Raw genomic sequence first — 24,074 nt, 5'->3', positions numbered from 1 at the left:
TGTTATAATTTTACAAACAAACAACTTAACCGGAAATTAAAATGTAATGAAGATGAGTAGACATATTTGCTCAACGATTTGTAAAGAGCAATTTACATACAGTTATAAACCTTTTCAATGCTCGATTTACGGATGAAATGGCTTTTGGATATTTTGTATAAATACATACAATTTTGTGGATTGCAATTTCTGCCAACAAAATCATAAAAAAAAAAAAATTAATAAACCAGTTAACATGGATATAGAAATATATATAATCAGAAAATTTTAACTTTTAATTTTAAAATATAAATTATGGTGGACGAAATTTCTTTATATGTATGTACCTATACAAGTACTTAAATTTTTGCAATTATAATTAATTTGGAACTTTTTATTATTAAAATTTGCAAATAAATAGTTGTAACTGAAGTTTTAAAATTTTATTCAAGTCTTAAAATTTATTACTTCACTAAATATATTTTAAAATTAATATTAAAGGATATTGTATTTGTTCAAAAATAAAATTAATATTTTGTAATTTATATTTACTTTTATATATATATATTTTTTATTTTTTAATATTGTATTGTTTTTTTTTTTCATATTTTGTATATAATAAGTACTTACGCAATTGACGAACCATCCCAAACTGTATATAAAATTGTAAGGTAAAATATTTTAGAGCGCACTTAGCAATATTTGTATTTGGAACTAGTTCATTTGCCTTTTTGTCTGCGACTCCAGCAACTTTTGAATTTGAGGAAAAGAATCGTAAAGTCGGAGAACATTTAGGCTGAACAACTCGTGCAGCTCGATTGTCTTGGCCATGTTGCAATTAACTGCCAACTAAACAGCAATTGGCCACAATTATTATTATTATTATTATTATTTTCGTACGGTTATTTGTGCAATATTTGCTGTTTGCTGTTCGTTGTTTGCTCTCGACTTTTGCAGCATTTGGTAATTGTTTTTGGCATGTTTACCATTTTAGTCGGCTGGGCTTTGGCCGGTACATTTGTATATCTCTGTGCACTTGGGCCATATTAAGCACATGTCTAAGATATAGACTGTTTGGCTTCCGTGGCTACCGTTTGGCCGCACATGCGTGGAACACAGAGGCACAGTCATAGTCACAGTCCGACTCAGAGTCAGAGTAACAGATTTTGGCTACAGATTCCGCTAACGCCAATGACCTTAATTCGCAATGGTCATAGCTCGTTTTTCTTCTGGCTCCGCCAATTTGCAGCACATATATCACAAGCGGCTTAAATCTTTCGCCCAGCCGGCCAGCAGAGTTCAAATGCAGTTCGATTTTTTGTCATTTGTATTCGCTTGTGGCACAGCGTGTGGGCCCCGAGGTGTATCTAATTCTATAATATGTTTCCCAGCCGAGCAGAGCACAAAACATGGATTACTACAAGGAAAGCTTTATTAGTAACAATATCCATATAATTCATAATACATTCTATAACAGCTAGACAGACACTGCTTATAGTTGTTGTTCTTATTATTGTTAATAAAATTCTTGTGTGTGTAAAGTGCATCTTAAAATATAATTTGGCTTTACATATTCGGTAATATTTTGTGTAAAAATATGTTCGCGGTATTTGTATATTTGCACTATTTCAACCAGGATCTGCCCATTGTACTATTTATGTATTTCAAACAAGTACAGTAATCATAAGGCTTGCTTAATTGTATTAACTACTTACTAGTGTTCCAATAAATACATGTCTATGTATATCTCTTCTCAATATCTTTTCTTGTATATATTATATATATTTTTATTTCATAGATTTAACAAAATATATATAATATATAATATATATATATATAAATATATATATATATATATTTTTTTTTGTTGAAACTATTTTTTACATATTTTTATATGTATAATATTTTTATTTAGTTTTGTATTTTTTGTATTTTTTTTTTTTTTTTTTTTTTTTGTACATTGAAGATTATGAAAGATAGAATCAAAAATTATAAACGGCCAGCCGAATATCAAATACCCTTATAGACATATAATTTTCTTACGCAAATAACAGATAGTAGAGCAGATAGATAAACTTAAAGCTATTTATAGAAGAGTGGGATACTTTCATGTTTATAATAATTTATTCATTAATATAAATTTATAATATTGTTAGATTATGTTTAACTCTCAGAAAGATTTAGAAATTCAAAGGTAAGAAATTCTCTGTAGAAAAGTTTCCTTTCAGACTGAAAAACAGACATAAATTTCAATTATATATATTTAATTAAACATTTTCAACATTAAATCTGAAAATATTTTATGTGTAAAGAGAGGGTAAAGTAATATTTAAATGTTCTTTCTCTTTTGCTTAACTGTAGTTTATTAATATAATAAAGACAAACACGAATGTAACATTGAATATATTTGTAAAATGTTTGTATATTTTATATAATTCTGATATTATAATTAGTTAATAGATTTGCAAAATTGTGCAAGGTACTTGAATAAACTGCTATAAATCGGGCTGTGGGTTGGATCATTGCCTGCCTTTGTCTGCCTCATGACTCGAATCACTCAAACCAGTCGCATGACTCAAATCGGCTCGAATCAATGTCTCTCTCATTCTCTCTCTCCCTCTCATTCTCCCTCTCTCTCTCATTCTGACTCTCTCTCTTATTCTCACTCACTCTCTCTCTTTCTCTCTCTCTCTCTCTCTCTCAAGCACACCCATTCACTCTGTCTCACTGTCTTTTCCTCTGTCTCTCTCTCCCTCTATCTATCTTCCCCCTCTCTCTCTCTTTCACCCTTGGCCTGTGTGTCTCAATGATAATGCGGCACTGGCACTCGGAACTCATGCCTCTCATCCTCATCGCTGACATACATGCGGGTCAAGTCGGAAGCCACTGAGACATTGTCACTGCTGCGATGAGAATTGAAGATGTAAAAGACATCGGCAAGCATTAGCAAACTGGGTAAATAACAAGCCCAAACAAAAAAGCAAAACAAACAAAATGTAAATAAATAAATAATCTGAAATAAAATCAGTTAACAGAATTTCAGTGTCCAAATACAAATGCACCCGATTTGCATTCCAAATAGACGCGCCTTTTTTGAGACCGCCCGATGGATAGATAAATAAATTAATATTAGAGTTGGACAAGCAACCGCCTCCAAATTTGGCTGAAATCGATTTCGCCTTAAATTGAATAATTGCCCGCCATAAATTTATGTGAGACACTGTCGAAAAAATACCTGGCATGCTTCCGCCGTGCGACAGGGCGACCATTCAATATATATACATATATAAGTATACATAAAAATATATATATATTTATATATATTGACAGCTTGACATTCTGTCAGTTGTTCGATCAGTCGCTCGCTGGCTTTTTGGCATTTGCGCAATGTGTCTAATTGTCAATTAGCTGGCCCGCTCAATCTCAATCTCAATCCCAAGAGCTCTCTAACTCACTCACTTGGCAATCTCGTTATCGTAGACCGACGCCACCATCGCACTGTACTCCTGATCCAAGTTATTTGGCCGTGCAAAGTGTGTGCCCGTCACCTCCAGGCGCTCGAACGACGACTTCATCACGGCATCCGCATTCGCATCCGGTGAACTGTTGCCCAACATCACGCCAGCTGACTGCGATGAGACCGTGGCCCCGCAGCCGGAGCTGCTGCTGTTCTCATTCGGTGGCAACATGAACGTACAGTTGCTCAACTTGTTCAGCTTGGCCAGCGTGCTGCTCGGATTCGCTGTGCACTGCGCCTGCTGCGTGGAGGCATTCGACTTGCCCATGCCCTCGTCTTCGCCAACTATGGCGCTGTAAAGATAAGAGGGAGAGATTTCTGTGATTAGGCTTAAGGAATGACAAGAAACTTTCTAGAATTATATATCTCTACAGAGATCTTAGCTGCAATAATTATGAATGGGCTATAAAAGAAATCTTAGAAAATTTATATCTGTCCTGTATTCATATTTGAACTATATTTGAAGTCCTCATTATCTCCTATATATGTAGCTCATACATAACTATTGCCTTTCATAAACAATGTATGTTGCCTTTGGTATATATATTTAACATATGCTAATGCTCCAATTGAACTGTAACAATTAAAAGGCCAATTATTAAATATTTTGGCTTGTTATTGGATAATCTCAGTCACGGTAGCTCTTCGACACACCTAAACAGCCCATCAAACGTTGCTCAATTAACCCTTTGATGGCTTGGCTCATACACATACATATATAATATATTGTATTTGTATTTACTAGGAGTTTATTCTCACACCCTGCGCCTGGCCCAGTGGCAATTGCTGAGTCAGCCGAGCCGAGTCGGCTTGAAACTTGTTTATTTAATAATTAAAATGATTTATGCGACTGATTGATGTGGTGCTGTGGCTTTGCAATCCACACCAAAGAGTGCAATTGCTGTCCATGTTTTTCAGCATGTTGCGCTTAATGCCGCGCGTCTGTTGTCTGTTGTCGGTTGCCTCATAAATTGCAGCAAAATGTTAACAACATTTCGGGCCAAACCCACAAAAACCAAAAAAGAACAAGTAAGAAAGCTCTAGTCGAGACTACTCGACTACGAGATCCCCTGAACCCTTGGAGCAATAGCTATTTCAATAATTTTTCGCGTCTTACAGCTTACACAAGAAACACGCACACACACACACACACGCACGCACGCACGCACACACACAGGCATACATACACATACACACACATACATACACACATACACACACACACACACACACACACACACACATACATACACAAACAATTACATACATATACACACACACAAGCATAAACACGCATGGGCGGCAGTGAGCGCTTACTATGAGAACTTAATTGCTTAATAACTTTTTTTGTGGACGTACGATCATCATGAAACTTTCAGATTATGATTATGACATGGATATGCATGTAATTGCCAAAGCACAAGTCTCTAGTATTTGAAATACGCTTTTTACAAAAGTGAGGGTGAGGGGGTGAATTTAGAGGTGGGGGGTAAATTTTAACAAAAACCGAAATTGTATAAATTGCATATAGGCATACATTAAAAATTTGGAGACTCTAGCAATAAAGGTGTAGAAGATATAATTTTATAACTGGTTTTCGATAAAGTTTTTTATCGATAAAAAAGATCGGGATGAGTTATCGATTTTTAATGATAAACTTGATATGCGCGCTGTAATTACGAACATTTTAAAAAAATTTGAAGTCTCTAGCTCTTATATCTTTTGAAATCGACGCGTTCATACATACGGACAGACGGACAGACGGACGGACGGACAGACGGACAGACGGACAGACGGACAGACAGACGGACAGGGCCAAATCAACTCAGCTCGTCGCCCTGATCAAGAATATATATACTTTATGGGGTCTGCCACGCCTCCTTCTGCCTGTTACATACATTTCAACAAAACCATTATACCCTGATTTCCCATTGAAAATGGGTTCAGGGTATAAAAAGAGCAAAATTAAACCAAAAAAAACAACAGCAACGCGCCCCATGGAAGGTCGCCGCAGTTGCGACTTGAATTTGCCAAGTCTTCTGCCTGCTGCCGTTTAACCAAACCACAATAGAATGCAATACTGAATGCATGTTCATATTTGTTTACCCACTGGCAGACAGATAGACAGACAGCCACTCGCTGGGACATTTCGGACAGAGAGTCGACCCACACGGCTCCACTCCACCTAGAGTGAAGGCATTTCGGCTTCAGCTGGAATCGCTCGCTGTTCGTTGACTTCCTTGTGGGCCGCACAACAAATGTCAATTTCAATTTTCGCCAGGCGTCAAATTAAATTACTTTTTGGAAAATTGCATTTTGTAAACGCCCACGCGCCGCAGGCGTAAAATCCATGAAATAACTGTGCCTCGTGCCCACTTGCTAAGGCCATTGTGTTAATTTGCGCAAAGTTATTAATAATAAAGCAAGCCAAAGACTACGAAAGGCGTTTGGGCTAGAGCGGGTTAGAAATTAAAAATCAAAATATATATATAATATATGCAAATACATATAAGAAAAAAAAAAAAAAAACTTTACATGATAAAAAAAAAAAAAAAAAAAAAAAAAAACAGTAACAGAAAAGATAATAGTAGTCAGTAAAAAAAAAAATATAACAAATAATGGAATTGTAATCAGAATAATATCAGAAATATAAAAAAATATATTAAAAAATTAATCGAAGCTTTTAAATATGTTTAATAGAGCACATATAATTTTTTGTTTACTTAATAGAATAGACAAACGGTATTAAGTTACATACCATAATTAAATTTTGGCAAGTAATTGGAATAGAAGTATAGTAAAATATTTCGGAGGATATATCCTGATTTCTAAATTAGCATTTCTAATATAATCAAACAAAAAATTTTTTAAATTATTTAAATTTGTTTACAATTCAATTTTTTTTTAACGGTTCTTGCCTCTGTCTACATTAATCATACATCTTCTATAGATTTGATGATTATATCGTCGTCAATTGCTCAATAAACACTTCTGCTCAAAGTGTATTAGGTTTCTATCACTCATAACTTATCTACTTCAAAGCTTATCTCGTTCAATACATAGTCACATATCCATTTCATGTTTTCATGTTTTTTCTGGCTGATTTGTCAAATTGACAATAAAATTTGGTATCGAAGTCGAAATCGCTTTAAAATACTGTTCAGTTGTCATTAATGGTTGTTGAGTGCTAAATGCCACCGAGATGTAAACATCTGCTATGAATTCAAACTGTCATAGCTATAACTAATATTCCATATGAAGTCGTTTGTATTCAGTTTCATGTTATCTTTCACTGCGCTGTCAATCAAACTCAGCGGAGCAATTAATTGACACAGTTAGCAAATAAACTCTGGTCGGGAGTGCCCAAGTAGGAGATGCCTTGAACCTCGTGAGCAGCAGCTAATACTATTCTAGTTTACATTGCCAGCTTGACAGTGATAGATGGAGTTGAATGTTGGTCTAGTTTAGGATGATTTGCTAGTGCTTAAGCAAAAACGGTATACCCATTCCGTATAGCCATTGACAATAGACGAGGATTTTAATATATAATAGGGTTATAGAAAATGTCAATTGAAAATTTATTTATTGATAATAATGATTTATTCAATAAATAAAACTCTGAATTGATACGAAACATATTGCAAATATCATATTTGAGAGAATCTTCAGCTAAGCCAACAATAATAACAATAAATAACACATATTTTTGTCGTTGCCCAATCGATGACTAAGCAACGATTATTAATCACATTATTTATGTATATGCGAAGTGCTAACACTGAATGGGCGTGAAGATGCACATCAAGTCTCAGCCAAGCCATTCTAATGTGGTTTGCCTATTTACAGTCCAACTTATCGGCAGCTTGTCAAAGTGGTTTTGTGTGCTATCAAAGAATCCGCTTTTCGAATTGCTCATTGAGCTTTAATTGAAACCTGTCTCCAAGCATCAAGCAACACACCTAAACCAAGAACTGACGCAATTGATTTGGTAAACAAAATATCAATAGCATAAATCAGTTTGGCAGCATCAGGGTTCGAATTCGCTTATGCGAATGCAGAAGAACTTGTTTGCGATAACTGTGAGCTCTGCACGCATGCGACAATTATCTGCGGATGCGATCTTTAGCTTGCGGGAATTTGACTTTTACTTTGGCACAAAACTCGTTTCACATTAGCGCCCAAAATGTAGCAAAGTATCCTAATATAATAAATAAAATACCATCACAGTGTAGAATGCAAAGCGTTATCGAACAACAAATTAAGAAGAAGCTTGAAACTTGAAATACCGTGCAAAGTTGTCTTTCCCATGCTATTGAATCGAGTTGAAGATGCATTTGTAACATTTGCCAAATGTCATTTAGTATTGTTTGAGCGTTGTCGGTCTGTTTTGAGCTCCAATTAAAATTTATCGTTCGTTTATTGCCTGTACCAAAGAACAATTTAAATTACTTTTTTTTTTATAACAATAATGGCCCAATTGCAAATTGGCAATTAACATTGAAGCTGTGAGCACTGATTAGATGTCTCGATGCTTGATCAATTTATTACGCTGCGAGAAATATTTAATAATATTTATTGAAGAATAAATTAGCTTAAGATTTATAATTATATGCTCATATTTGAGTATAAAAATATTTCATTTTATTTTAAATAATTTTTGTTATTATTTATTTTATTATTATTATTTATTTATTTTTTATTATTTGTACTTGATATTAATCATAATTAAACATATTTCATTTTATTCACTTTAAATTTAATTTTTAATTTTATTAATTTATATATATTTTAAATTAAATTTGTCATTAATTGATAATAATAGTTTACAATTATATTTAATTTTCTTCCTCATAGGCTTCATATCACAACTTATAAACAATTTATTATTATTATCATTATTATTATTATTTATTTATACATGTATATATTATATTATAATTTAATTCATTTTATTTTCAACCTAATATTTTTTTTTTGTCATCTCTTTATTCCAACTTCAGCTAAGCCTCTTTTCCCTCAGTGAACCTTTTGAGTATTATTTTTGATTAGTTAACGAGGTCGCAATTGCTTTTGCGCCACGTCGGCTTAATTAATTCGTATCAATATTGATATTTTTGCTACCGTCCACGTTGCGACTTGGCCCTCGACTGTATCCATCCAGTGGAGTCAAGATACCATCGCTACACGTGCTAATCGCGATGACTTCATTTCGTGTTCAGCTGGGTGCGCTGCTGACACGGGTCAGACAATGTATCTCATGGACACAGCATTGATTTGAATTCAGTCTCAGATTCGCGAAAAGCTGATGCAGAAACTTTAAAGGTGTCAAACGACAATATTATTCAACAGAAAAAAGACAGAAATAGAAGCTAGGGTATTTTAGGCAGAAGGCGACTGGGAAATGCGCTGCAAGCGATTAAAATTAAGTTGAATCATCTAGCACCCAAAGTCTTAAACAAATTTTGTTAACTTGTTCTCTATTTTGTTCATGTAAATTATTATTGGTTAAGTTGGATGGATATAACTGAGTATTTCATAAATCTTTTAGAATGAAACTTTAAATCATTTGTTTACTAGCTTCATCGTCAGATCATAAATATATATTGCTTGCCTTAGATCATTCGCTTGCTGAAGGCTCCTAAATTAAAAACTTTCTTAAATTGGAAAAATTTTGATTTTTTTAAATTTATGCTTCTCCAACATCAAAACTTGATATCAATTTATGTCAAGGTAAAGACATATTTTAGCATTGAAAAACATTCTTATATATATAAATATATTTAATTTTTTTATATTTTTTTATTTATTTTATTTTGTTTTTTTTTTTTTTTTTTGTAATACTGTACAAGAGATTTTTTAGAATCAGAAATTTTTCTCAGTTAAGTTATATATTAATCTCAGTTATCTAAGCCTGCTAAGCCTGCTGCTCAAAAAGATCAAAAGTTTTCCAGGCCACCTATTGCCTGTTGCGAACCTGCCCAAGTCGATTCAGCTGCCCAATTTTTTGTATATATTTTCCCCATATCAAGAGTTCAGGGTGCATTTATCTGCGATCATAAAGCACTGTGCAACAACAAACACGAAAAAGAGAAGAAACAAAAAAAAATGCTATCATAAACTGTACGCAAAATGCCGTTCAACATGAGCAGCAGGCGATCGTGTGAGGTCCATAAGCCTGCGCCGAGATGCAAACAACTAGATATATGTATGTAAACACACACACATGTATATGGACAGTACCGAATACGGATGAACAAGCTTATGAATAAAGTTAGAGGGTAGGCAGGGGGCACAAACCGTTCTAGGCTTTAACCAACACACCAGACAATGGCCAACAATGGGCTGACATTTAGTGCGAACTGTGAGAGTTGCTGCAAACTGCAAGCTGTGAGCTGCAAGCTGCAAGCTGCAAGCTGCAGGCTGCGAGTGGTGCAACGGCAAAGGCAACGACAACTGTCAACACACGAAAGTAAATGTGGAGCTCTGTGTGGAGTCGGGTCTTAAAGTTCATAAATTGCATTGAGGGCGCCATGTAAACAATATGTTTGCAGAGCGAGCGTCTTAACGGCTGCTGTGTGCCATAAATCTGTTGGCTTTCTGGGCCTTTCGGGCACTTGGTCAACGGTTATTTTCCTCTCTTTTTATGGCACTTACCAATCGCCGGTGTCGGCTGTTGGGCCGGGTCGCTGATTGCATTTGCTGCGCATGACCAACTGCAGCCAGTTGGGCACAGGCGGTGTCGGATCGGGTGTGTACCTGCCAAGAGACAGAGAGACCAAGAGACAATTAATCAGTCGATCACACACTGAGAGAGAGAGAGAGAGAGAAAGAGATAGCGGAGCTACGCACCTGATGATCGAGTTGCAATGTTTGGCCTTCGGCACGGCAAAGATGTCGCTGACAGAAATGGCAGCACCGGCTGCCGCTGCCTTCTCCACGGCGGCATCTACCTCCGGTATGAGCGCCAGCTCCTCGGGCTCCGCGTAGTCGGCGTCCAGGCTGCCAATGGAGCTGAGCGAGTTGCGGGCGCCGGTGTGATGATAGCGCGACGAGGCGCTCGACGAGGGCGTCTCCTCCAGCTCGCTGGGATCGAATTTGAGCGTCACTATAAGAGCCGAAAATGAGGAGCAGAGGAGAGAGGCACAGAGCATATCGAAATACACCGATTAACAGACACACACAGCCACAGTGAGAGAGATGTTTTGTGAGATGCAAGCGGAATAGATTTCAGGAGAGTTAGACATGGCGCATAGATTAGTACAGCGATATACGTTAGGTTGAAGAAAATGAAATGACGTTGCGAGTGGATGCGGGCGAGATTCCCATAATCAAAATTTGTGTCGTCGACAAAGAGAGCAAAAATTATTGATAACGGTATATACATCACCTTCAATTTGAGTAACTCACGTTTATCCAACGGCCCCAGCTTCTTGGCCAGCCCGAACATCGTCTCCGGCGTCCAATAGTCCGGAATGCGAGCGAATATGGAGCCCGCATCCGCCGGCAGCTGTATGCCCAGCTTATGGAGCAACAGGACAAACGGCTGATACAGCATCGTCGTCGACTGCTCGTTGTTCCACTGGACGACCGGTATGGACTTTTGCTTGTATATGTAGTGATAGGCCACTGGCTCCATGATGGGATCCGCTTCGGCCAGGCTGCTGCCGGACTTGAGCATCAGCTTGATGTAGCAGCACTCGAGCAGCAGCTTCTGCAGCCAGACCAGATGGTGCGACTTGTGCTCCTTAATAATCAGATCCAGCAAAATCTAAATAAGAAGTCGGTTGTCGTTTGCTATATTCTAGGCCCAACTAAGCTCCCAACCCACCTGTACGTCATCCGATGGCTTGCCGGCGGCGCTCTCCTTCAGCTCTATGCCCGACTCGGTTGTGGCCGATGTGGGCGTGGTTAGCAGCGTTCTCTGATACTCAGCATCCTCGAATTTCATCAGATCATCATACTCCAGCAATGTTATAATGTCCTTCAGATTATTCCAATAGATTAGCGACATTCCGAATAGATGATGATGATATAATGTTGCTCATACCTGCTGCAGCAGCTGTTGAATGATGGAAATACGGGTCTTCAGCTTGTTGCCATTGTTGCTAAAGAGCTTCACGATCTTGCCCACGATATCATTGTTCTTTTTGCTCTGCACGTAATACCAATACAGAGTGTCCATCTCCTCCTGCGACCAGGTGCTGTAATTGCAATTAGAATTACATCAAATTCTGTTCAGTTTGCAGAGTATCTGCTGGTCGGTTACACTCCAGCTAACCCAAGTGGCAAGCTTACCAAACTGTGTGCTCCTGGTTATGCTCTTTCGTCATTTCAGTCAACGATGTTGTTGGTATAGTCAACGGCGATTTGGGCGGAGTGTTCATAAACTTGTGTATAACATGTTCAATAAGATCTGACCAATCCTGCAGGATAAATAAATATATTAATAAAAGAACAGATTTAAGTCTGTGGCAAAAACAAACTCACATCGCATAGCTCGTAGTCCGCCTCCCAGATGCGAGAGTACGTCTTCAGTATAATTGGCTGAAAGAGCATGCCAATCTGGCCCAGGTCACCGCCAATGTGGTGCATCATGGTAAAGATGCAATCGTTGACGAACTCGCCATTGTTATCAAAGTCCTCCAGGAGAATGCCATAGTAGTGCATTACCTCCAGAGTGGCAAATCTAGTGGGAGTAGCAGAAGTTTAAGGGCTTCATTCAATTGGGCATTCATGCTTTGACTCACTGTGCAATATGCTCGGACAATCCGATGGTCTGGCCGCCTTCCAGCTTGGCAGCGCTGTCCAGGATCAGCATCAAGATGTGATTGGTCACCACCAAGTCCTGCAGGTACTGCTTGGAATGGATGCGCGGATTGAAGCGTCGCAGCAGCAGCACAAACAAGCAACGCAGATCCGAGGTGGCACCGATCTGCAGCTGGAGCTGGTGCAAGCGCAGGCGATCGTCCTCGCTGAGGTGCGTCACCTTGTTGTACGTCTCAATGGTCTGAAGGAACTCACGGATGGCCGTCACCACCAGGTGCATGCGCCGCAAATAGGGCTGCAGATCGCTGCCCTCCTGCTGGGCATTCAGCTCCAGCTGCTCGCAGAGGCTGACGCCCTCGTAGGTAAGGTAGCTGAGCACGTCGTAGGTGAGTATAGTGTCAATGTGCTCCATGTCCAGCTCCAGTTGAGCGGCGAGCTTCAGAAAGAACGTGACCAGCCAGAAGAAGTGCGATGTGTCAATGAGAACCTTTTGGATGAAAAAACAAAACTCGATCAGTTGAGATTCCAAGACTATCAGCAAATCGACCTACCGTACTCGTTAGGAGCTGCTTGTGCAGCTCCTCCACCAAATAGTTGTAGCCCTTGAGCAGGAAGTCAACTGTGAACTCCTTCAGCAAATTGGATATATCATAGTTTGTCGGCATGTGCTGCACCAGACCCTTCATGTTGATACTGGAAATGGTTGGCAAGAATATCAATTAGGCTGTCAATTACTTCAGATTCAGTAAATTCCCATTCAGTACTCACAGACTGCTCTTGCTGCGCTTGACCAGCTTCTTGCGACGCAGCTCCTTCTTGTCCTGGGGCGACATGAGCGTGCGCTGTTTGTTCCTTGGCTTCGTGTTGCACGGCGGCTTCTGATGCTGCGGCTTGCCCTGGGGTCCGTCATCATCGTTGCTGGATGTGGAGATGGACTCCTGGTTCTCCACCTGGGTGGCATAGCCACAGTCCGAGAGCTCCGACTGGGAGGAGGGGCACTCTCGCTTCTGCGGACAGCACTTGCCCTTGGTCAGCTGCAGTTGGCCCGCATGCGAGGACTTCTGCCCCAATTTGACGGCCGAGACGTGCGAGTGCGACGTATAGCTGTCCGACAGCATTTCCGACAGGGTGCTGCGCCGTGAGGGCAACGGTGCCGGCGGCTTGAAGGGCTCGTAGCAAAGGCTAGTTGCTCCACACAAGGACGATGTGGTGCGGGTCTCTGTGGCGGTGGTGCTAGCGTACACCGCATTGGTAGTGCTGTTGACATTGTCAGCTGGTTGTGTTAGATTCAGTGGCTCCGAACTGACGATAGCCGCTTCCTGTACGTACTCCTGTGCCTGATCCTCATAATCGTCCATGGCCTCCTCGGTGCTCAAATGCTGCTGCTGTGACGAGCAGGGAGCCCCGAAAATATCGCTGGCCTCTTCCGAAGCGTTCGGCTCATCCGCTGTCGCCCTGGCCATGGCATTCTGATACTCATGCCCCTTGCGACTGACCTCCTGCAGGGTGGCCTCGGTGCCCTCGCGCAGAGCCTGACGCCTCTCATCGCTGCCCTCCTTCTTGCCGTTGCTGCTGCCGCCGCCATTGCTGCCATTGTCCGAGGAGTCGGAGGTGGGATCCGAGGTGAGCATGGGACTGGAATCGCCGCTGCCCTTCTTCGGCGGCGATGTGTTACTCTCGTTGTCCTCGGAGCTCTCCGACAGCGATGCCTCGAACCACAAGTTCAGTAGCTTCTGCAAGGTGTTCACATGCTGATCCTTGTAGATCATTGCGATCAGCTGCACCATTGTGACGCCCCAGAGCGCTCGCTGCGGGCAGGTCATCAGGTAGAGCAGCAGCTTGTCGATGCTCTGTATGAAGAGATTCCACAATATGATATTCTGCATGGAGACCTGACGCTCGACGCTCGACTGCATCACGGGCATCAGGAAGTGGGCGTGGGTCTCTGGTATGTGAAGAATGTTGCGTAGCAGCAGGAGGCAGTTGTTGATCTGATCGCATTTGTGGGGCGACAGCTTGGTGTCCGACTCCAGAATATGTTTCATATACTCAACGACGCTCTTTGTGCTCTTCGGATCGGTGAAGGCCTCCTTGCAGCTGTAGAGCAGCTTGTTCAGCTCGAAGATGGTGTGTCGGCCCACCTCAGTGCGATTCATGATATCAACGGAGAAAAGCCACTCCACCGGCACGGTAAGACTGACCAGAATACGTATAACAGACTCCAGCACCTCATCATCCTTGGCATTCTCCAGCAATGGGATCAAATTGGAGCGCACGTTCTGACCAAAGCCAATGGCACGGCGAAAGGTGCGCAAGGTCTGATCCTCATAGGTGAGCTTGTAGTTGATCTCCTTCAAAATGGCTAGCGTCGAAAGAACTAAGTTAGTTGAACGATCATTTAACTCTCAGACACGAGACTTACCTAATGCATTGGGGCTGACCACATAAGTGTCTCCCACAAGGGAGCCCAGCGAGGAGAAGACGCTATGCAACTGAGGCGTTGCTAGTAACCAGTCCATAACAATTCTGCTTTATTTGATGTCTAGATTGTTATACTCGTATATTAAGGTGTGATTTCTAGTTTGCCAACTGTGGCACATTGTCAGAGTTGAACATACAAGACGATCCTTAACCAAGGACAACAGACGATTTATGGCAAGTGCTGAAAGTCGTATAGAAAATGGTTGACAAAATTACAGTTTATTTTGATTTAAATGCTTTTTATTTTACATAAATTTTGTTTAAATTTTTATATATTTTTTTAAATAATATAATTCTTTCAATTCTTAATTATTCAGGTACTACTGAAGAATAGAGATCAGAATGATTTTCTTTGTCACAACTAAACTATTTTTCACTGGATAGCGATTTTATAATTTTTTTTTTAATTCAGCATTTTATATAAATATTTATAATATATAAAAAGAATAGAATATATGAAATTATATAAAAATCAATTATATTTTCTATACATATTTCCATTTAAAATATTAAAGACAAAAACTTAACATATCAACGGATCAAGAGATACCAAAACAGGTTCTTATGAATTTCTATAAATTCTTGAGGTAAATGCTCTCACTATGCAAACTTGATTTAATTAAAAAAAAAAAAAAAACTCTGAATATTTATTGTTTGAAATTAATTATCAAATCTTTTTTTATATTATTATTATATTAATTTATTTTCATTTTACATTCCTATTTTTTTCCTATTTATTCGCATTAGCAGAATTGTTAGCAAAATAAAATGCTACAAATATAATTATGCTATGAAAGTATTTGCTTTCTGTGTATTGTTTTTAAAGCTATCCCATATTAAAATGAAAAACCTATATCCCAACATCAACTCTTATTTGTGAATTACCTGGCAGATAAGCAACGGCACATGTTGCGCTCTTATGGCGAGTCAAAATTATTCAATTGAATTGAATAAGACAAATATTCGTATTCTTCGTCAATTCAAAAGCTGGCATGCAGCATTTGCCGTTCCGCAGTCGAAGCTTTGAAGTTCGTGGCACAAAGCGGGTCATAAATAGAAACCAGAGCTGCGCACACACTTGGCTGCATGTGACCAGCGCCCCACTAGCTGAGTCTCTCGATTGCAACAAAGCACCACACAGACACACACACACACACAGATAGAGAAGCCCTCTCGCTTTCAGCCCGGCTGACATTGGGATATCTGGCCGCGCAATGTGCAAGCGCAGCAGGCAGGATAATGCGACTCGCTGAGGCGCACATATACGTTGCCAACACGTGCCTATTCAGCTTTTCAGCTGATGTCGATTTGCTAGCAGCTGCAACTATAGCCATGTAACCACGCCCCCTTGACACGCCCCACCCCCCTAAGACATGGATTGCAATATGGAAATGGAGAACGAGAAAGACTTTAGCCCCAATCTCCTGCCCTTGCCGTGTCATACGTAATCATTGGAAGCATAAGCACTGACAGCCATACGCAGCCCGCATGTGACTTACACACACACACACATATATATATATATATCCACACTCACACACGTACACAGCAACATTGCGGTAGTTTTCCCTTTCGACTATTATGTAAACAGGTTAGCTGGTTAACAATGCTTCAATTGACTTTTTATGCACATGACACGCCTCCCCATACACTGCAAGAAACCGTTGCAGTCTTGCCAATGTCAACGACCATTAATTAATATTGATTTAAAACCCAAGCTGGCTTTGTGGGCGACTTGTCAATGTGAGCTATTGTCATACAAAAATCGTTGCATACTTTTTAGCGGAAGCGTGAAATGACGTACTAGAAAGTGCAACAAGTGATCTAAAGTGTATTTAGAACATCTAATGTTTGCATTCCAGAGCATGTGCCTGCATGCGAATCTATTCGATTGATTGACAATGGAATATAAATAGTGTGCTATTATACTATCAATTTATATTCTACCGTCTTCAAGAAACAGTGAGATGTGTGACTGAGATTAGATTACAATTTGTATATATATTAGATTTGTATGTTATGTATATATCAATATACATACATATTTGTACTCTGAGCAGGTCAATAAACCATATTTGCTGTAAGTAATCTTACACCAAATATATATAATACAAATATGTACGTAAAATATATACATACATAAGTCATTTTCAATCAAATATTATGTGGGCGAGGTAGGTAATCACGTAGATTATATATTATTCATAGCTTATATAAAAAATTTAATCTGTGATTTGGTATATGTAATTAATGCAAATATATAATATTTGCTTGCGAAAAATGCATAACAAATTATTAATTAATTATATATTATTATTATTATAATTTTTTTTTTTTTTTTGCTTGAAATTATTCTTAAGTTAAAATCTTAAAGCCACTTTAAATTTCTATCATATGCACGCAACTTGTTTCTAGATTTACCTTCTACAACCACACATGCACATTCACTAATACACACATACACATACAAATGTATGTATATATGGACTACTTTATATGCTTTCTATACTGTTCTACTGTTGAGGCGATTCGAAAGTACAGCCCCAATTCCGTTTCCTCCAGCAGTTATGAAACCAAATAAAATTTCAAAGAGAGCTTACATAAAATTTGCTTCACAAACAACAAAACAACAAAAGGAAAAAAATAAATAAAATAAAGAAATAGATAAGATTAACGATATGCGCATTGCATTTGTAATCAAAATGCGTTTTCATTCTTTCGCAAAAAAGAGAGTGAAATTCATTCAAAAAACGAACGTATATTTAACATTTGATACGGTGCTCTAGACAACTCTTTCTCTTCCTTTCAGAGTCATAAATAAAAGTTTTCTTATGCGAATATTAACAAATCAATACGTCTGATTGACAAATTTTACATTGCAAATCGAAAGAGGAAATCAATTTTTGAATAGCTATCAAAACGGCATCAAACGGCTGTCAAACGCAGAGACATAACGACTCAAATCAAACATATATGTATGTATGTAAGCATGTATGTATGTTATCATAAACAAAAATTTGGCAAAATTTGGAATATATAAATACAGATACATATATACAAAATAAATAGGTCTCTTGCCTGTTTCATTAGGCGGTTCGTATCGTGGACTAAGTTTGGCAGAAGACTAGCATAGCCTATAGCCTGAATGACAATTTTAAAATATATATTAATTAAATTAAATTAAAAATTAAATAAAAATAAGTTTTTATTTTAAATAAATAAAATATTAAAATAAAATATTTTTTAAGGACTTGTTTAATTTTAAAAAGAATTTAACAAGTTAAAAAATAGACTGGATATATACCAAATTTTAATTGAATTTATGTCAAATTACTGAAGATCGTATTAAAAAACAAAAAACTAAAAAAAAAAAACACACAAAATGCATATTTTTCAAAATATTTCTCGAACAGTTTCATATGAGAATTCGCTTGCTCGCAGGCTGTACGGCGGGTCAGTGACTGCTGATTGAATGCATTTTTTCGCTGATCTTTTTGAATTGTGTTGAGTGAATATTTAAATTTCAGAAATGTGCTTCTGTGCATGTTTGTTATATAACAGCTCGCATACTTCCGCCTTGTGTGCTAGGAATTACAACGCTATCAAAACGAACTGGGACAAAGCTACCCAAGCGACGCTCTATTAACTTGAAACCTTAAAAACGCCAAGTTTGCGAATTAGTTAAAGTTTTGAATTTGGCGCTTTGAATGGCGTAAGCTTCGTGGGCCTAAACTTTTGTTTAAAGTTTTGCTTTATGGGACGTAGAATACTAAGATAGGTCGTGTAGTACGTATTATATATTATAATGATGCTTACCCGATTCTCTTGTCTGTGTCGACTGCAGCTGATAGTTATTCCACAATGGTTAAAATATTATTTATATATAGTTCAATTTAAATATTTGTTGAATGTTTTTCTTTTTCGCAGCTGTAATTAATTCCACAGCTAAAAAGTGTTAGTCTAAATGCACTTTAAAAATGTTTATATTTCTATCGTATTTTTGGTAAAGTTTAAATGTTATGTGCAGAATTTTTCACGAATGTACAGTGCTTTACATATAATTTGTTTGTTAACAATTGGAATAAGTTTTTAAATTTGTCTATTAAAAATCTTGAATTCTAAATATAAAAATAAAAAATAATATATACAATATAAATTAGATGCTTTCAATATTGATCACTTTATAGAATATTCTATCATCTAAATTTATTGAAATGATTTGTGCACTTTACGCAACTCAAGTTCAACTTACGTAAAATGCAACAAAACAACAAAAACAATCAATTGCACTTTTATCAATTGCTTAGAATATTATTCACTGCCATCAACACGCATACACTTAGACTTACATCTATCTTATTTGCCACTCGCAAATAATTTGTTGCACTTGCAAGCTGTGCGCTTAAATCATTCCACAAGCTTGCGCTTTTTATGTGAATTTATAATATATAATGGGGTTTTAGTTTTTTGATTATTATATTGAAAGTATATCTTGTTGATGTGTTTCGAATCACACAGCGCAATAACACGAACCGTTTGCTTGAAGCTCGCAACGTTGAATGTTCAATGGATTCGCACTGCTGCTCCAGTGGAAGCCGCCGTTGCAGCGAGCCGAAGCTTTTTCTCACACACACAGTCGCGTGCTCACGTTCACATTCACATTGCACTCGACGTGAGACGGTGGAAGCTTCGGCCACCAGTTGCCGTTGTGCCGGCTGTCGGCTTGTGTTTGTGTGACGAAGCTCTCTTGTTCTAAAGGCTTCCCTCTCGCTTCCGCACACGGACCGTTCGTGTTGTTCGAGTTGCTCACGTGTAGCCACAACGTGCGGCACGTTTGTTTGTCTACTCTGCTGGTGGTGTGTGTGTTTGTGTGTATGTGGGTATGTGGGTATGTTTTCGTGACAGTGTAACCATAATAATCACATACCGTTAAACGATTTCAATCTACGTCGCCTCCCTTCGACCGCGACAACGACAGCGACAGCCCGTTGCTCTCTATTGATTCTTGATGATTTCGTATTGCTGTTGATGGCCGAGGTGGACGTGGAGGGGACAGTGGTGAAGTGGTCTGCTGTTGAATAACAGTTTTCGCCGTTGAGCTATTTTTACACAACATCGACTCAACAGTTGGGCAGCTAACGAGGCGTATGCGCAATGAAATGCAATGAAAAACAAAAAGAAAACAACAACACTTCACGTCGACGTCGTCTGCTGGCGCGAGCCCCAAGCACGTCAGCTCTACGCGACTGCAACAGCTCTAATGCCAATGTCAAACAGCAGTCCACATAATCGCGATTACAGACGATCGTTCTTCATATGAGCGTATCCAATGGCAAAATGCTCGAGTACAAAATGAAAAATAAAGAAAACAAGCAATTTGCCATTTGGTCTGAGTTAATGTATGCATGTGTGTGTGTATACTAAGGTGCCACTGTGTGTGTGTGCTTCCATGATCATTATCAAGTTCAGGGTGAGACACATAAGTTATTGGCATCAACAACTTACGACAATAACTTAAAATCAGCTGATACAGGTATATACAGGTTGTTATTAATTTAATTTTTGAAAATTGATTGCAAATGTTTAGATCCTGCGCTTTGATGGCCCTGCATTGCATTGCCAAAACTTTAAAATTAAAAATAAATGGAAATAGGTGAAAAAACAAAATCCAATTTTCGATTATTCTTGATAAAAAAGTTATCGGCTGAGTTATCGAAAAAAAATATAATAAACTTGTACTGCGTATGGTATACACGAGTCTACATGCAAACTTTCAGCTCTTTAGCTCTTATAACTTCTGAGATCTAGGCGTTCATACGGACGGACGGACGGACGGACGGACAGACGGACAGGGCTATATCGAATCAGCTCGTCGTCCTGATCAAGATTATATATACTTTTTGGGGTCTGCGATGATTCCTTCTGCCTGTTACATACATTTCAGTTATTAAGGATAATCATCAGTAGAAATTAGTTTTTAAATACGTAGTATTCATTGTGTATACGCACACATAACCAGAAACCTAACCGCAAACGTAAATAGCAAATGGTGCAAAGGTTAGAAACAAACACAGCCGAAAAGGACCCACAGCTACGCACATATCCTTGTCACATTCCTGACAACGCAATGCGACAACCTGTACATGCGTTGCCATAATGTGCGCAGAGCAGGTCGCGTGGTTGAAGCTCGGCGGCAGCCTGCCTGCTGACAGCCTGTGCTGCACTCTGGGATAAGTTTGGAAAATGAGTGGAAAGCATTTTGGTATTGCTGCATACTCAGATCATTTATTCAATTAGTTAGCCAATCAAACACCGCTGTGCTCCCTGATCCATTCACGAACAAAGGATACTCTACCATATACGGTCGGATAGTTGGGTTTCGCGCACGGAATGCCCCAGGACACCACGCCCGCCAACACGCCGTTCCCATTTACCAAGGGACCACCAGAATCGCCCTTACAGGAATCCTTGCCTCCTTCCGAATAGCCAGCACAGATCATGCTATCTGTCACACCGCCGTACCGACTGTATATCTTGCTGCACTCCTCCTGGTTGAACAGCGGTACTTGCACCTGCCGTAGCCACTCGTTTGACTCATTAGAGTTCCATGTAGAGCCCCAACCGCTTACATTACACATTTCGCCGTCCTTAAACTCTTGACCCTGCTTCGGCAGCTTAACAGCCTGCTTGGTATCATCGAATTCAATTGGTTCCTGCAGCTGCAACAGCGAAAAATCATAATCCGCATTTGAGACATTGAATTTTTCATGGTTAATAATCTTTCTGATTCGTAGAAGCTGCCCATTTCTTTTAGTTTCAGAGGTACCTAGCCGCACGCGTAGTTGATTAGTTTTCTTTCCACTGGAGTACAAGGAATTATTATTAATTTCTCAACGTAGAACGTAGTTCGATCAACTTACAGGGTGCAATGCGCTGCCGTTAGTATCCACTCCTTCGAGATTAGTGAACCGCCGCAATGATGCTTGAAGAATATTAGAAACGATAATTGTAACGAGATTTGGTATGGAGCATCTGTTATGTTTATAGGTTGGCCACCAACTATGCGACCATCTAGGCGCGGAGGTTGTCTGACAAGCTCATTGATTAGTGAAGGTTGCCGCTGGTCTGGCTGGGGTATCGAACGAACGTCCGCCAGGACAGCTACTGCGGCTTGAAGCAGCAAAAAAGTCAAAAGTTTAACTAACATTGTTAATTTGACTCTAGCGGAAAGAAGAAATCGCTTGGCTTTTATAAGGCCGACCCAGGCCCAGAAATGGATTATCTAATAATTCCACTATCTAAGAATGCGGGGATAGTATACAAAATAATTTAAAAAATAATTTTGAGTTTAAATTGGCTTAGATTACTTTGAGTTTCTTATTTGCTCATCTATTCAGAACTTGGTACATTAATATGAAATTGTATTTCCTTCTAGATAAGAAGAAACAAAATGCAATAATTTTCATTTTACTTTCCTGAATTTATTTTAAAATTTGTAATTTATTTTTCCGGGTATTTAAATATTTACGATTGTTGACAAAATTATTATTATTATATTTATTATAGTAAAAAAGCTCTAGTCGAGACTGCCCGACTACGAGATCCCCTGAACCTTTCGAGCAACTGATATTGCAATAATTACACATACACGCACACACACAGACATACGTACGCACGCATAAACACGCATTGGCTGCAGAGTTGGCTTACTATGGGAAGTTAATTGTTTAATAACTTCTTGTGTATGTACTTTTCGATAATGTTTTCAATCGATAACAAAATAACGGGAAAAGTTATCGATATTTTAAGCAAAACTCGATATGCGCGTTCATGATATGAAAAGAGTATTGAATTTTAAAAAAATACGTAAGAGAGTCACATAAATCTTAAATCATAGTTATTGTGTTTTATTTGTTAGGTCGGGTACTTCTGGAACCTCCCTCGGTCGTTTATTTCATTCATTCAGTTAGCTAAACACCGCTGTGCTCCTTGATCCATTCACGAACATGAGTTACTCTGGAGTATACGCCCGGAAAGTTGGGCATTGCACAGCCAAAGCCCCAGGACACCACGCCCACCAACACGCCGTCCCCATTTACCATGGGACCACCAGAATCTCCCTGACAGGCATCCTTGCCACCTTGCATATATCCAGCACAGATCATGCTATCTGTCACACCGCCGTACCGACTGTATTTCTTATTGCAATCCTCCTGGTTGACCAGCGGCACCTTTACCTGGCGCAGCCAGTCGCGGGACTCCAAAGGATTCTGTGTGCTGCCCCAGCCGCTAACATAGCACGCATCACCGTCCTTAAACTCTTGATCCTGTGTCGGCAGCTTAACAGCCTGCTTGGTCTCATCGAATTCTATTGGTTCCTGCAGCTGCAACAGCGAAAAATCATTGTTGATATTCGAGTAGTTGAACTTTTCATGTTGAACAATCTTTTTGATGTTTAGCAGTTGTCCATTTCGGGAGCATTCAGAAGTGCCCAGCCGCACGCGTAGCTGATTGGCTTGCTTGCCACTGGATTAGAATGAATTGCGGTTAGTTTCTCAACGTAGAATCTGCTGCCGGAACAACTTACAAGGTGCAATGAGCTGCCGTTATTATCCACTCTTTCGAGATTAGTGAGCCGCCACAAATGTGGTCGGATGTTTGCAACGAGATTTGATGTGGTGCATCTGTTATGTTTATACGATGGCCACCAACAATGCGACCATCGAGGCGTGGCTGTCGCCTGAAGAGCTCATTTACCAGCGATCGTTGGCGCTTGACGGGCTCAGGTATCAAACAGACGCCCGCCAGGACAGCAACGGCGGCTTGAAGCAGAATAACAATCACTAATTTCGTTGACATTTTTGACTTGACTTTGACACACAGAAAAGAAGTGCTCGGCTTTTATAAAACCGGACCAGAACTTCAATAGGCTAAGCTAACAGATAGTCAAAAAACCCCACTGAGTCTTTATCTAAGTCTGCTAGGTTGGCATACTAAAATAATTGGAAGAAATGAAGAAGCAATACATACTCTAAACGAATATTGGATACACTAACTTTAAGAAAATAGGAATATATTTTACAAAATATACAAAAATTGAGAATTGCTCTTGATGGACTTAATCAAATATATAGATTCTAATTTAATTTCTAATCTACTTTGAATTAAGTTTATTACCTTACAAGTTTATTAAAAAGACCTCTTAACTATCAATACACAAAATATATATGTTTGATTTTTTGTATAATACTTACTCAGTTTCACATTTCATATACGATAGATTACAGTACTTTATTTTCACACTAGATAAAGTCGAGCTCTAGCTTAGCTT

The 24,074-nt window shown here is 38.9% G+C and overlaps 3 protein-coding genes across 6 annotated transcripts; all 3 read right to left on the bottom strand.

The window, feature by feature from the left end:
• Positions 1 to 1,938: 1,938 nt before the first annotated feature.
• Positions 1,939 to 19,314, bottom strand: LOC6577215 (protein timeless). 4 transcript variants are annotated; one of them, XM_015165546.3, is made up of 15 exons: positions 19,093 to 19,313; positions 18,560 to 18,861; positions 14,685 to 14,924; positions 13,031 to 14,624; positions 12,814 to 12,955; positions 12,244 to 12,749; positions 11,984 to 12,182; positions 11,792 to 11,919; positions 11,544 to 11,697; positions 11,325 to 11,477; positions 10,904 to 11,264; positions 10,346 to 10,601; positions 10,151 to 10,252; positions 3,439 to 3,789; positions 1,939 to 2,208 (listed from the first exon to the last, which is right to left on the bottom strand). In XM_015165546.3, exons 3-15 carry the CDS (start codon positions 14,779 to 14,781, stop codon positions 2,160 to 2,162), a joined length of 4,092 nt encoding a protein of 1,363 aa, XP_015021032.1. In that variant the 5' UTR covers positions 14,782 to 14,924; positions 18,560 to 18,861; positions 19,093 to 19,313; the 3' UTR covers positions 1,939 to 2,159. The 4 variants fall into 4 exon arrangements, with proteins under 4 accessions (XP_015021032.1, XP_002003184.2, XP_015021030.1 ...); XM_002003148.4 differs by lacking the exon at positions 1,939 to 2,208 and adding an exon at positions 2,382 to 2,882; XM_015165544.3 differs by lacking the exon at positions 1,939 to 2,208 and adding an exon at positions 2,382 to 2,882 and having other exon boundaries at positions 10,904 to 11,240.
• Positions 19,315 to 21,006: 1,692 nt separating this feature from the next.
• LOC6577214 (trypsin-1) lies at positions 21,007 to 21,965 on the bottom strand. Its single transcript, XM_002003147.4, has 2 exons — positions 21,664 to 21,965; positions 21,007 to 21,604 (listed from the first exon to the last, which is right to left on the bottom strand). The coding sequence occupies exons 1-2, from the start codon at positions 21,948 to 21,950 to the stop codon at positions 21,049 to 21,051; spliced, it is 843 nt and encodes a 280-aa protein (XP_002003183.1). The 5' UTR covers positions 21,951 to 21,965; the 3' UTR covers positions 21,007 to 21,048.
• A 664-nt stretch (positions 21,966 to 22,629) lies between these two features.
• LOC6577213 (trypsin-1) lies at positions 22,630 to 24,032 on the bottom strand. The gene is made up of 2 exons (XM_002003146.4): positions 23,331 to 24,032; positions 22,630 to 23,269 (listed from the first exon to the last, which is right to left on the bottom strand). The coding sequence occupies exons 1-2, from the start codon at positions 23,600 to 23,602 to the stop codon at positions 22,714 to 22,716; spliced, it is 828 nt and encodes a 275-aa protein (XP_002003182.1). The 5' UTR covers positions 23,603 to 24,032; the 3' UTR covers positions 22,630 to 22,713.
• Between the last annotated feature and the right edge of the window lie 42 nt (positions 24,033 to 24,074).

The sequence above is a fragment of the Drosophila mojavensis genome, unplaced genomic scaffold (genome assembly GCF_018153725.1).
Source record: "Drosophila mojavensis isolate 15081-1352.22 unplaced genomic scaffold, ASM1815372v1 contig_36, whole genome shotgun sequence".
Classification (NCBI taxonomy): Eukaryota; Metazoa; Arthropoda; class Insecta; order Diptera; family Drosophilidae; genus Drosophila; species Drosophila mojavensis.
The sequence above is the reverse complement of the archived record's forward strand: the minus strand, read 5'-3'. Positions and strand labels throughout refer to the sequence as shown.

Coding starts and splice junctions, on each gene's coding strand:
- LOC6577215 (XM_002003148.4), bottom strand. CDS start 14,781: ATGGACTGGTTACTAGCAACGCCTCAGTTGCATAGCGTCTTCTCCTCG. Junction 11,920..11,983: donor CGGACTACGAGCTATGCGAT/GTGAGTTTGTTT, acceptor TTTATCCTGCAG/GATTGGTCAGATCTTATTGA. Junction 2,883..3,438: donor TACGATAACGAGATTGCCAA/GTGAGTGAGTTA, acceptor TTCTCATCGCAG/CAGTGACAATGTCTCAGTGG.
- LOC6577214 (XM_002003147.4), bottom strand. CDS start 21,950: ATGTTAGTTAAACTTTTGACTTTTTTGCTGCTTCAAGCCGCAGTAGCT. Junction 21,605..21,663: donor ACGGCAGCGCATTGCACCCT/GTAAGTTGATCG, acceptor CTTGTACTCCAG/TGGAAAGAAAACTAATCAAC.
- LOC6577213 (XM_002003146.4), bottom strand. CDS start 23,602: ATGTCAACGAAATTAGTGATTGTTATTCTGCTTCAAGCCGCCGTTGCT. Junction 23,270..23,330: donor ACGGCAGCTCATTGCACCTT/GTAAGTTGTTCC, acceptor ATTCTAATCCAG/TGGCAAGCAAGCCAATCAGC.